This window comes from Scomber japonicus, chromosome 1, assembly GCF_027409825.1.
Source record: "Scomber japonicus isolate fScoJap1 chromosome 1, fScoJap1.pri, whole genome shotgun sequence".
Taxonomy (NCBI): domain Eukaryota; kingdom Metazoa; phylum Chordata; class Actinopteri; order Scombriformes; family Scombridae; genus Scomber; species Scomber japonicus.
In genome coordinates, this window is record NC_070578.1 from 41,100,093 (window position 1) to 41,113,434 (window position 13,342).

At 39.6% G+C, this 13,342-nt stretch overlaps 2 protein-coding genes across 2 annotated transcripts in view; both read left to right on the top strand.

Moving 5' to 3' along the window:
- Positions 1 to 13,220, top strand: part of LOC128358614 (up-regulator of cell proliferation-like) — a 47,026-nt gene extending 33,806 nt beyond the window's left edge. The window contains exon 11 of the mRNA XM_053318954.1: positions 8,515 to 13,220. Coding sequence (XP_053174929.1) covers positions 8,515 to 13,184 — 4,670 coding nt within the window. The 3' untranslated portion in view covers positions 13,185 to 13,220. The remainder of the gene's footprint in view (positions 1 to 8,514) is intronic.
- The window catches only part of LOC128369909 (serine/threonine-protein kinase Nek1-like), a 45,157-nt gene that overhangs the window by 16,405 nt on the left and 15,410 nt on the right, over positions 1 to 13,342 (top strand). The gene's annotated exons all lie outside the window — the stretch shown is intronic.

Sequence of the window (13,342 nt, forward strand, 5' to 3'; positions counted from 1 at the left end):
GATATATCTGACCAAATACCTCGATATCGATATTGCAACGATAATGTAGAGATGACTCTTGATGCTTTCACTAAATATTTCCATGATGAAATGTTTGATAAATAATCATCGGTAATGTGGTTAAAATGACAAAGTGAGTAAAAAGTAAATAACAGAACAGCTAGAAGAGTCTGGTAAGTTCAGAAAAGTACACGTTTTTACAGTAATGCAACATTTAAAAGCAGGAAGAGACAACTCTGATGACATATCACGATATTACGATAGCCGAAATCTAAGACGATATCTAGTCTCATATCACGATATCGATATATATCAATATATTGCCCAGCCCTACTCTAACTCCACTAATTTCCGACCAGATGAAAAAAACAGGGCTGAGGCGCTGATTAGATAGACCTCATGGTTCATATGACACTAGGTCGAAATTACGCCAAACCATCACTTTAATTTTATCCATAATAACAGGTAATGAGAGAAATAACAGATTGTGAAAAGAAAACTCTTTCTAATAAATGAAGAAAGTCGTTTATGGTTCTTTGGTTGCTTAGACGGACAATTTTTAACTAGATGATAAATCAGAAAACAAAATATAACATTTAGGAGTTATACGCGTTTATTCTGTAATCTGTCTTTTTTTACCCCAAGATATCTGTTTACTGCCCCTTCATATACACAAGTATGAAAGTGAATGATTAAAGTTAATGAATTTAAAAAGGGTAAAATGCTCTTCTTCAGTTTAAACCATCATCTATCATTATCATTTAAATGGGACCTTTTATTTCCTCATTTTCAGTCCAATATAACATTACTTTGTCAGATGTTCATATTAAATGAGGCCAAAGTGTCAAATAATGAGGTAAATATAGCAGTTATCCCTGTGAACAAAAAGCACTGGTTTAAACTGCTCTCAACATTTGGTTTCCAATGTTTTTTCTACTTTCAGCCTGAGCCTGGAAACAGTTTTCTTTATATGATCATCTGCTCCGCACACAGCCCACAACTTCACTGGATCACTCTGCTAACATTATGGCATGTTTCCAGTGTTTTGGGGCAGTCACACTGGACCATAACTCTATAACACAGAAATACAAAGTCATTAATAAGTAGTTTATCTGTTGGAGGTGTGCTTTTGGTCAGCAGCTCTTCATCAAACATCATCATCACTGTGGCTGTTTCTACTTGTACTGTTCCTCCCTGCATTATAACTGATTGGCTGAATAAAGAGCTCCAAGTATGTCCATATTTTGTTTTTAGTGCTGCTAATGAAACAAATTTGGTAGAAACACATTTCACTTTTTGTAAATTCATAAATAATTCTTCAGTTATTCATTTAAAGCTTTTAATATGAAGCAGTAAAGCAGGAAATGTTGGGTTTGCATTGGTGACAACTTCAGATAAATCACACATCCTGGCATGTTCCTGAAATCTGGTCAATCAGAGACACAGTGGGCTCATTGGGAGGGGGCTTCCAGCGACAGGATGCTACAATGGCCTGTTAAGAGACAGAGGCTGAACTGAGGGACTGCATAAAGGACCAATGAAACAAGGAGCTTTTTGAAATGTGAAACATGTAAAGCTGCTCTAGTGGAGTCCAAAAATAAAAATATAGAGCAGGAAAACCATTTTCCATCCATATATCTAATATTATCTATAGCACTGTAATGTTCACTGGGGATCTGGTCTTATCACACATTTAACAGAACAATACAAATATAGACAGAAACAGGCCCAGTTTAGTCTCTGTATTAAAGGCCTAACATTTCCAGGAGAACTACTTAAGTGCATGGTTAGAAAAGAGTCACATGTGTCAGTAAACACAGTTCCTATTGTTAATGAGTATAAGGGGGGGGGGGGGTGTGAAATGATAGACTGTGTTTTTAAAAGTAAGTAAATGTTTAATTGATTTCTTTATTTCGCTGCAGGTCCATCGATCACCTCTACTTCTGGTGCAGAATCTGGTTATGGCACCAAAGAAACTGATACTACTGGTAAGATATGTGTTTTAGTTAAACCTAAAGAGAAGATAGCTACATTTAATACTTTCAGTGCAAAAAAGGTAATGAGTAAATCACTCCAAACACACAACAGTTTGAGGGGCCCCAAAGCATATTTTGATAAGGACCCCCAAATGTTTGGCCAGGTCAGAATTTTTAAAATCATAAATTCAGGGGCTTGAACTGCTTTAATGTGGTTGTATCAAGAAATCAAAGGTCTTTAGTAGCACAGCTGAGAACAGGAATCCTCCCTCTGAAGCTAGAAGTTGGTAGATTTAAAAATATGGTAGAAGATGAAAGGTTATGTGAGCTATGTGAACTTAATGAAATTGAAAACGAATCACACTTTCTTTTATACTGTCCCTTGTATGATGATTTGAGAACTCCTTTATTTACTGAAATGTTTGTTAAAAACCCTGAAATGTGTTGGGACTATGATGATATCAAAATGGACTGGCTATTTAATTGTAATGTTTTTAAGTTGGCTAAATATGTAACCGAAGCCTGGAAAAAGCGTCAGGACAATCTATATGTTTAGTGTCTATAATGCCTGTTCTCCCGTAATCTGGTTTTCTTTTGTTATTATTTGTGCTTTTCTTCTACTGTTTCAGTGTCTTGTAAGTCCATTTGGGCTGGGCACCCCAGGGTGCAAGACACGTAAATAAAAATCAAAATCAAAAAATCAAATCAAATGTACTTTAGTAAATATGAGACCTTTATGAAGCTGTATAGAGACCCACAAATTCCTCACGTGTGTCAACAGAGCAGGAGATGGATGATGAGAGAGAAATTAATTAATAAGACGTAAAACACTTTATTTGGAAATGTAAACAAATTGTTTACCAACTGATATTCCAAAAAAGGACATTTTCTTTTGTTGTGTGACTAGCCAAGTGTCCTTCCCCTGGTTCTAAACAGTAGCTCACTCAACTTGCTTTGTGGTATGGCTCTCTAATGTGACTCACTACACTGCTGAGAAAAACACAAAATATCTAATAATCTATTTGTCATAAAACACGTCCAATTCTAAAATGCTGCCTATTGCATCCAGTGTATGTGTGCTGCTTATGTGTGCAGCCAACGCAGTCTCATGTCAAAATGCGTAATAGCTACATTTGTTCACAGGGTTAAATATATGATTATGAATATATTAATATATAGTAATTAATTAATAATAACTTCAACAGTGTATTGTCATCACTAAAATTTGTTTTAATAACATTTAGTTTAATCTTCGTTCAGTGAATGTATGGCAACGCTGTGTTTTCTATAGTGGCTGCTATTAATGAAACCCTGTAGATGTAGGCTGCTGGAATCAATGTCTTTGTGTTGTGTAGTTATCTGAGCTTTTATCAGTGTTATTTTATATAACTGTTTGATGATGTTCTTTCGAGAGAGAGAGAGAGAGAGAGAGAGAGAGAGAGAGAGAGAGAGAGATAGAGAGAGAGATTACAAAAAAGATGGTCTTCCTGTCTTTCACTAAGCTTCATTAGTTGAAATGAGTGAGTGCAGCTCTGACAACATGTTGTTGTGTTTGTATGAAGGTGTCAGCTGTGCTATGAATCCATGTATGGAGAAAAAGGAGGGAAACACTTCCTCCAGAACCGATCTGTGTAGGAAACATGACAGCGAGACAAAAGCTCAAAGGTGAGATGAAGATCTTTAACTGTTCATGACACAAATCATCCCTTCATCATTATTTATACTCAAATCTCTGTTTGTGTTGTGTTGAAGCTCAGAGCAGCAGAAGCAGAGACCAACTTCTCCTTTACCCAGCTGTGAGTCCATGAAGGACGGTTCGATGGACCGTCCTATATGTTTTAAAGATGGACAATCTGCTGGTGAGTTAAACTTTTCTTCAGCATCAGTTCAGAGTGAAGCAGGTAAAGATGGAGTGATATGGATGTTAAATATGAGTTAAATTCAGAAAAACACACATTTGAGTGTCTTGAATGTCTCAAAAAAAACCATGTTACGGTTTTCTTTAAATAAAATGGTAAATGGACTGTACTTATATAGCGCCTTTCTAGTCTGTGCGACCACTCAAAGCGCTTTACATTATACATGTCATTCACCCTTTCACACACATTCATACACTGATGGCAGGGGCTACCACGCAGGGTGCCAACCTGCTCATCAGGGGGAATCTAACTATTCATACACATTCATACACCGTTGGCACAGCAACGGGAGCAATTAGGGGTTAAGTGTCTTGCCCAAGGACACATCGACATGTGGACTGGAGGAGCCGGGAATCGAACCACCAATCTTCCAATTGAAGGACGACCGCTCTACCTCCTGAGCCACAGCCGCCCCATAAATAATAAATAAATAAAACATGAGAGAGACAGAGACAGAGAGAGAGAGAGAGACAGAGAGAGAGAGAGAGAGAGAGAGAGAGATTGATTACAAAAAAGATGGTCTTCCTGTCTTTCACTAAGCTTCATCAGTTGAAATGAGTGAGTGCAGCTCTGACAGCATGTTGTTGTGTTTGTGTGAAGGTGTCAGCTGTGCTATGAATCCATGTAAAGAAGAGAAGAAAAAGGAGGGAAACACTTCCTCCAGAACCGACCTGTGTGGGAAACATGACAGCGAGACAAAAGCTCAAAGGTGAGATGAAGATCTTTAACTGTCTATGTGATTTATTAGTTCATATTTGTTTGTTCTGGTCATTTCCCCTGGGTGCCACCAGGGGGCGATAGTGTTTTATGTAAGCAGTGGTGGAGGCTGTTTCCTGTCTCTTCTTCTGTGTGTAAATAAAGTTCTGAAATGGCAGCACGTTACACACCGCCTTGCTCCCGTTATTAGTATGTGAGTTAAGCCACTGAAGTGTAGGTACATAAGTGCACTCACAAAATGAAATATGAGAGATAGTCTAACTGTGTAAGACATACTTGCTCAGCCATGATAGCCCCATGAAAATGCCAGGTCTTCTCCACTGTGATCAGACCACTATAACGGAAGGTTATGAGAATGTTATGTATTGGGTCAGCAATTTTTCGTAGCGTGACTTTAAACGTAGCCACTACTGTTATAGGCTAGCATTGTATATCTGTCTCTGTTCCTCAACTTACTTCTTCTTTCTCTGACATCTTGACCCGCAATGATGACCCGCCCTACTCTGCGTCGGATTGGCTCTGACCTGGAGACAGTAGTGACCAATCAGAAAGGAGGGGGGGTTGCGGGGCCGTCTATTCAATGCCCGCCCCCTTTGTGCCAAAACTCAGCAACGGCGAGCGAGTAGAGGGAGAGTAGAGAGAGTGACAGCGAGCACGCAGAGAGTGGCCGTGAGCGCGCAGAGAATGACCACGAGCGTGTAAACAGAGGCCGCGAGCGCACAGAGAGTGACGGCGCGCGCAAATAGTGGTCTTTATGCACGCTGATTATGGTTTTTATGCGCGCGGTTTTTGGCACTGAAATGACGCCATATTCAGACCCAAGGTGAGGGAAGAGCTGGAGTGCCTACAGCAACTAGAAGTGATTTCCCCAGTGCAGTTCAGCGAATGGGCCACCCCCATTATGCCCATCACAAAGAAAAAGGGGGGTGTAAGCATCTGTGGGGACTTTAAAGTGACCATCAACCCCGCACTCTGTGCAGAACATTATCCTATAAAAGATCTGTTTGCCTCGCTAGCTGGGGGGGGGGGGTAGCGCTTCAATAGCATTCGCATCCCGAACCTTGAGCAACGCGGAACAAAACTATGCTCAGATTGAACAGGAAGCCCTGGGAATCATATTTGGTGTACGCAAGTTCCGTGCATATCTCTATGGCCGCCATTTCACCCTGCTCACGCATAGACATATAAATTCATTCTTTATATGTCTATGTGCTCACGGACCATAGGCCACTAACAACTATATTGAGCCCCAGCAAGGCTATCCCATTTATGGCCGCGGCCAGGCTTCAGTGGTGGGCCCTCGTTTTGACAGCTCACCATTACATGATTCAGTACAGGAGTGCAGCTGCAGGGCGGTTTTTGCTCTGGGCAATGTGGGAAACCGCCCAGGGCGCAATCTACTTGGGGGCGCATGAGCGCTCTCAAAAAAAAAAAAAGAAAAGAAAAGTGCGTCCTCAAAAAAAATAAATAAATCACCAGTTTTCCAGACTAATACCGCTCATTTCCACATCAAGTTGGTGCAGTGGGCGATGAGGCGCCCCTACTATCACGTCAACTTGCTGCTGAGGGTCATGTATACAGGTTGTGTGTGTCAGAAGAAAAGGCAAAGGGGAGGGGGCGGGGGATCAACTTGCGACCACAGAGGCTGTGAGCAGGTTGTGTGTGAGTCTCACTCTCAGAGGAAAAGCAAGGGGGGGAGGGGGGCAGGGGATAGACTGACCTGTGATGATTATGATCCCAGGCCACACAACACAAATGGCTGCTTCCAAATAAATAGTAATACATTTATAAAATTAATACAGACCCGTTATAGCTACATGTAAGTTATTGGGTTATGTGAAAATGCAATAAATAAATAAATAAATAAAATGCAAAAAACAAACAAAAAAAAGTTTTACATACTATATTTCATTTATTCACCTTATTTTTGTGTGGTGAAGGATTTGTGCATTTTACATTGGTGTTAACATACTACATGTCATTTATTTATCTTAATTTCTTTCTCTACTCTTGTTAACTTTTGTATTTAATAACATATGTAATAAAATACATCACCTGGACTCTCTGCCTGTGTGCAGCACTGAGATTCGCAAAGAAACATGACCCAGTGCTCGCTCAAGTGATGGACAGGGTCCTCTCAGGGGAGTTTCCTGTGGCTCATCGACACCTTTTTACTCAAGGAGAGATGAACTCTCAGGGGTGCCTCCTCTGGGGTAACCGGGTGATTGTGCCCCCAAGACTGAGGCCACAATTACTGAAAGAGCTGCATGCAGGGCACCCTGGAGTCGTGAAAATGAAAGCCATCGCTCAGAGTTATATCTGGTGGCCGGGGATCGATGCTCAGATTGAACAGCAGGTTAAAGTGTGTTATTCATGTCAGTGCAACCAGAAGTCTCCCAGTCTCTCCCCACTGCACTCTTGGCCATGGCCAGGGGCGCCGTGGCAGCAAATACATGTGGACTTCGCTGGGCCTTTCAAGGGACATCTGTTCTGCTCATTTCCCCTGGGTGCCACCAGGGGGCGATAGTGTTTTATGTAGGCAGTGGTGGGGGCTGTTTCCTGTCTCTTCGTCTGTGTGTAAATGAAGTTATGAAATCACAGCACGTTAAACACCGCCTCACTCCCGTTATTAGTATGTAAGTTAAGCCACTGAAGTATAGGTACATAAGTGCACTCACATAGTGAACTTAACAGTCTATGACACAAATCATCCCTTCATCATTATTTATACTCAAATCTCTGTTTGTGTTGAAGCTCAGAGCAGCAGACGCAGAGACCAACTTCTCCTTTACCCAGCTGTGAGTCCATGGAGGATGATTCTATGGAACATCTTATGTTTTTTAAAGATGGACAATCTGCTGGTGAGTTAAACTTTTCTTCAGCATCAGTTCAATATGAAGCAGGTGAAGATGGTGTGATATGGATGTTAAATATGAGTTAAATTTAGTCAAACACCCATTTGAGTGTCTTGAATGTCTCAAAAAAAAAGTTTTGTTGCACCCTGTAGTGATTTTATAGCTCAAGATTTCAATCTCAAGTTTAATCAATAGACTGTGAATCAAATCGTTTTAATTAATAAAAGCCTAATTGCTATTTTGTTGTTGTTGTAATAATCAGATTTGAAACATAAAAAAACATTAATTTTGCTCGGCTTCCAAAAAACAGAACAATAAACATAAATGGAAGCTAAAATCCAGTACTGTTGGGATATTGAGGCAATATCAATCCCCTTCATGTCAGGGACCTTCAAAATAAATGCACAATAGACCACAGACCTGTTAATGAGATGATTTTTTTTGAAACAATTCCCATAAACAAAAATACATTCTAAGGAAGTTAGTGTTATAAAAGTGAAATGACGGCAGTATGGTTGTGTAGAGGTCAGCACTGTCGCCTCACATCAAGGGTTCTGGGTTCTAACCCAGATGAATGTGTTTTCTCAAGAATATTTCATTCTCTTTGAGTGTGTTGCAACAACGCTGAAATGACCCAAAGATGAGTTGTTGCTCCTGTTGCAGTGTTTGTTTACTGGAAATGCACAGAAAGTGTATGCAGCTTTGTCTCCTGAGAGCAGTTTGGATTATGAACAGGTTATGACTGGCATTTATGAGCTGAAAAGGAATTTAGTTTGTGGTGCCAACAGCAGACAATTTAAAAAAAAAACAAAAACCTAATACACAGACAGAAATCTGCCATAGAAGACACAAGAAATGAGTATGAATAAGCTCTGATTTATTTACTCATCAGTTGATCCACTCTAGACAGTTAATGAGTGTAACAACAGTGCTACTAATGCCAGATGTTATGAATATATACCGATGGGTGCCAACAGCATAGAAATAAAAAATATAATGATGCATAGTAAGTCCTCAGAGTTCATTTTCTGTTTCTCTCTTTCATAGACCTTTACACCTTTCTCTCCAAACTTGGACTGCAGAAATTTTATCCCAACAAGCTCACTCTTCGCTCTCTTTTGGAAATCAACAAAAACAATATTCATAATGAAACTGTTGAATCCTTGGAGAAAATACCATGGTGCTTTCTCAGGAAACTCTTTCAAATCAATGCAAAATGCAGAAACTGTACACAATTATCAAAAGATGATGATGATGATGATGATGATGATGATGATGATGAAGAAGATGAAGATGAAAACAGTGATCTGTTTGACTCTGCAGACAAGGTTAACCCTCTGGACCTCATAGTTGCACTCTTTCATTGTGCTGACAGCTTCTTGCAACAGGAAATGGCCCTCAAGATGTCAATGTGTCAGTTTTCTGTCCCACTGCTGTTGCCTCATGTCAATAACAGTCAGTCTACTCTGATGCTGTGGGCTCTGAGAGACATCGTCAAAGAGTGGCGTCCACAGGATTTATCTGAATCAAGAGGATTTGTTGAAGATAGTATTGTTCAAGCAAATATACCATTCTTTACCTTTGTCAGGCTGAAAAACTGTAGTCTCTCCAAGTCACAGGTTTTGAATTATGTTCTGAGTTGTGATGAGCAGAATCACAACATCTTCATGCACAGAGATATGGAAGGAGGAAGACTTAAAAGAAGAATAGCCAATGGTTTGGTGGAGCTTTGCTGGTACCTTCCCTGTGGCAGAGAAGGTGACATATTTCCAGGACCAGTGGCCTTTGCCAATTTGAGAGGAGACATTTCTGAGTCACTGGAACAATTCAATTTTCTTTATCAAGAGTCAACTGCTACCTTTGTGTTCCTGGACAAAGTTGAAGAAAATGAGCACAAGATTCTGACTTCTCTTCAAGATGTGAAATCCAAACTCTGCTTTGTTGTTAATCGCAAAAAGGGGAATGCAAGAGAGGAGACAACACTAAAAGAGTTACAGCTACCATATAGCAGTGTGAAAAAAAAAAACCCAAGTGTAAATGTTGCAGAGTTTTCCAAGAAACTTTGTACAACCATCAAGAAATCACTGACAAAAGAAACCAACAAAGTTATCATCGAAAATATGGTTGACAAAGCTGTTGAACTTGGTCTGTCTGTGGATGAAAACAAAAGTCACGAACAAAAGAAATCAGCAGAGGAGATTGTGAAAGGAATTGGGAAGCAGAAGATACCAGACTACAAGAAACAACAACTTCCTTTGCAGGGAGAAAACTGGAAAACATTATCACGACTGGACATGGAGGAATGTAGATTGAAAAAAGCTGGTGACATTGGACTGGAGGAATATAAATCTCAGCTACAGGAGAAAAAACAACAAATCAGGAAGGAGCAAAGCAAATACAAATTGACCACAGCCATGAAAAGTTTTATTGAAAACTTATCCAAATGTGACAAAGACAGAAGAGATTGCTTTCTTAAGTGGATGAAATTTCAGCTGAATTCACATTTAGAATCTGACAGTCATCTATCTTCAGCACGTAATGAACTGAAAGATCACTGTGATGAAAAAGAGAAAGATGTAAAAATCAATGCAGAGTTAGTTCAGACTTTGCTGGAAAGCTCTTTAGGAGTAGAGCATTACATGAGAGAGATGGGACTCATCTATGAGTTCTCAATTAATGGCTCAAGAAACACTGCTGATGAAATATCTGGTCTCCCTGGTTTGGCTGCTGAGATGATGTTGGATGGATTTCCTTTAGAGCTCTTGGATGGAGATGCTTCCAACATCCCAGAGAGATGGGTGACAGATGTGCTGATGGAGCTTCACAAGAAGGTTGGAGAACAGAGCAGACTGTTAGTACTGACTGTGCTGGGTGTTCAAAGTACAGGGAAGTCAACTCTCCTCAACACCATGTTTGGTGTGCAGTTTCCTGTCAGCAGCGGCAGATGCACAAGAGGAGCTTATATGCTCTTCCTCAAAGTTGGAGAGGATATGAAACATGAGTTGAACTGTGATTTTATAGTTCTTATTGACACAGAAGGTCTAAAGTCTCCACATTTGGCACAACTAGACGACAGTGATGAGCATGACAATCAGCTGGCAACCTTTGTGATTGGCCTAAGTGATGTCACCATTATTAACATTGCAATGGAGAACTCAACAGAAATGAAAGATGTTCTCCAAATTGCAGTTCACGCCTTCCTGAGAATGAAGGAAATTGGTAAAAAGCCAGTTTGTCATTTTGTGCATCAAAATGTTGCTGGAGTTTCCGCTCATGCAAAGAACCTCACAGACAGAAAGTATCTCTTGGACCAGCTCAATGAAATGACACAAATTGCTGCTGAAATGGAAAAGAATCATTCTATTGAAGCATTTACAGATGTGCTGGACTATGACATTGACAAAAACAACTGGAACATCCCAGGACTCTGGCATGGAACCCCTCCGATGGCATCAGTGAGCACAGGTTACAGTGAAGCTGTAGCAGATTTAAAGAAACATCTTTTGGGGACAGAAAACAGAAGCAGTGAAGTCTCACAGATCCCAGAGTTTCTAGAATGGATTAAAAGTCTCTGGAAATCAGTGAAATATGAGAACTTCATCTTTAGTTTCAGAAACACTCTTGTGGCTCAGGCCTATGATAACCTTAGCAAAGAGTTCAGTCAATGGGAATGGCAGTTCAGAAAAGAAATCCTGTCCTGGCAAACAGATGCTGAGTCGGAAATCTTAAATTCTGACTCTGAACTCCAACAATTAAATGAATTGGCTAAATCAAAAAAATCAGAGGTGTCAGAAAAAGTAAAACCTGAAAAAATAAAAATGGAGGACAAACTTACAAACTACTACAAAAAGAAAGGCCAGAATGTAAATCTGATAGAAAAATACAAGATTGAATTTTTCAACAGCATCAGTAGTCTTGCAAAGGAAATACAATATTCAGTGAACAACAAACTGGATTGTGCACTTCACATGAGACAAAGTTCCAAAGAGGTTCAAGACATTCATAGAAAATACAGAGGAGTGATTGAGCAGCGGGTGATGAAGCTCCTAAGTGACTGTAAAACGTCCAAACTGTCTGATAAACAGCTGAATGAGGAGTTTGAAAAGATGTGGACTGGTGTCACTAAAAATGTGTCTGGTCTGAAAGAACAAAATATATCTGAAAACATCCTCTTCCACTTGAGAAAAAACTTCCTAAACCGTAATGTCAATGAGGAATTACAGAACATTGGAGACCTAACAAAAATGGGGAAGAGTGAGTTTAAGGCCAGGATGTCATTTCATGTAAGAAATCCAAAGACCTTAAATCTGTTACGCAAAAAAGACAAGAAAAGATATTTGCAGAACAAAGCTGATAACATCATTGAGTCTTGTAAACGTTTTGTGGCTGATATCGTAAAGAGAAACACAGATTATCATGAGTCTTTCACAAAGGAACTTCTGGACAAAATCGATGAGTCCCTTAAAAATATCAGCAAGGATTACAAAATCAAGTTTGAGATTGATCTGAAACTTCACATTTGTGGCATTGCCTCAAGGGAATTCCTCAAAATGCACCAAAAATACTTGTCTGATAATGATCCTCGAACTCAGCTGGAGAAGTACAAGACTCAGTATTTGTCAGATTTCCTTGATTTATACAAAGAGAGAGATGATTGTCAACGCAAAGCAGATGATTTTGTCAGATGCTGTATCAAACCTGCTGTGGAAGAGTTCATCAATAGATCTTTGGGAATAGACATTGTGGATGAAATAGTGACAGGTTGTCATTCAGAAGAGTACAGCTCCCGCTCCTTTTTCCAGTACAACATTCAGGAAGAGTTGCTGGAAAATGATGACTTTAACAGTTGTGTCAAGTACATCTGTAATTATGAAATATATGTTAAGGATTGGATATTTCAGCGCATCCAGAAACAAATGTCAGAGGACAAAACTTTGTGCAAACTGAAGAACAAGAACCTTCAAGTCATAGTTGATAAAATCACAGCAGCATTAGAGCAGGCCACAAAAGGACCAGATGATGTTCAACTGCCAGACAACATTAAAAGCATCACAGAGCTCATCAGCAACATGCAGAAATATTTGACTAAATACATCTCAATCTCAGAGGAGGATAAAGAAACCACCCTGTTTCAAATCAGAAGCAAATGTCATCCATTTATCAACAGCCTCAAAATGTCACTAGAAGACTTGAACAAACAGCTTCAGGAGGAATTCTCAAAGTCTGAAGACATCACTGAGACTCTGAACAAACTTCCAATCAAACCACAGGATGAGCTTTTCAAGAGAGTGTTTGGTTGTGGAAAGCAATGTCCATTTTGTAAAGTTCCCTGTGAGGCTGGAGGAAAAGGACACGATCAGCATCATGCAGCTGTTCATCGACCAAAAGGTCTTAGTGGATACAGGTATGAAAACAATCAGAAGCTGGTTGAAACACTGTGTACAACTTCTGTGCACAGTGAAGCTAAATTCAAAAACTCAGATACTAAATGGGAGTATCATCCTTACAAAGAGTATTACACTTACTATCCAGACTGGAACATTCCTCCAGATCGCAGCATAGAGTCATCTGACTACTGGAAGTATGTACTGGTACGATACAATGACAGATTTGCTAAAGAATACAATGCTAAGCCAGCTGATGTTCCAGAGGCCTGGAGGAGAATCACAAAGGAACAAGCACTGAAGGGGTTAAAAGATGCCTTCAACATAAAGTGAACAATGTAAAAATGTCTTCAAACAAAACTGAACAAAAGGACATGATGACTAAACACTTCAGAGCTTTCAGCAGATCAGATCAACACATTAAAAATATCAACTGACTGAAATATTAACATTACCTAAAATATGTTTTCATGTTTTATTTTAAATGTTGT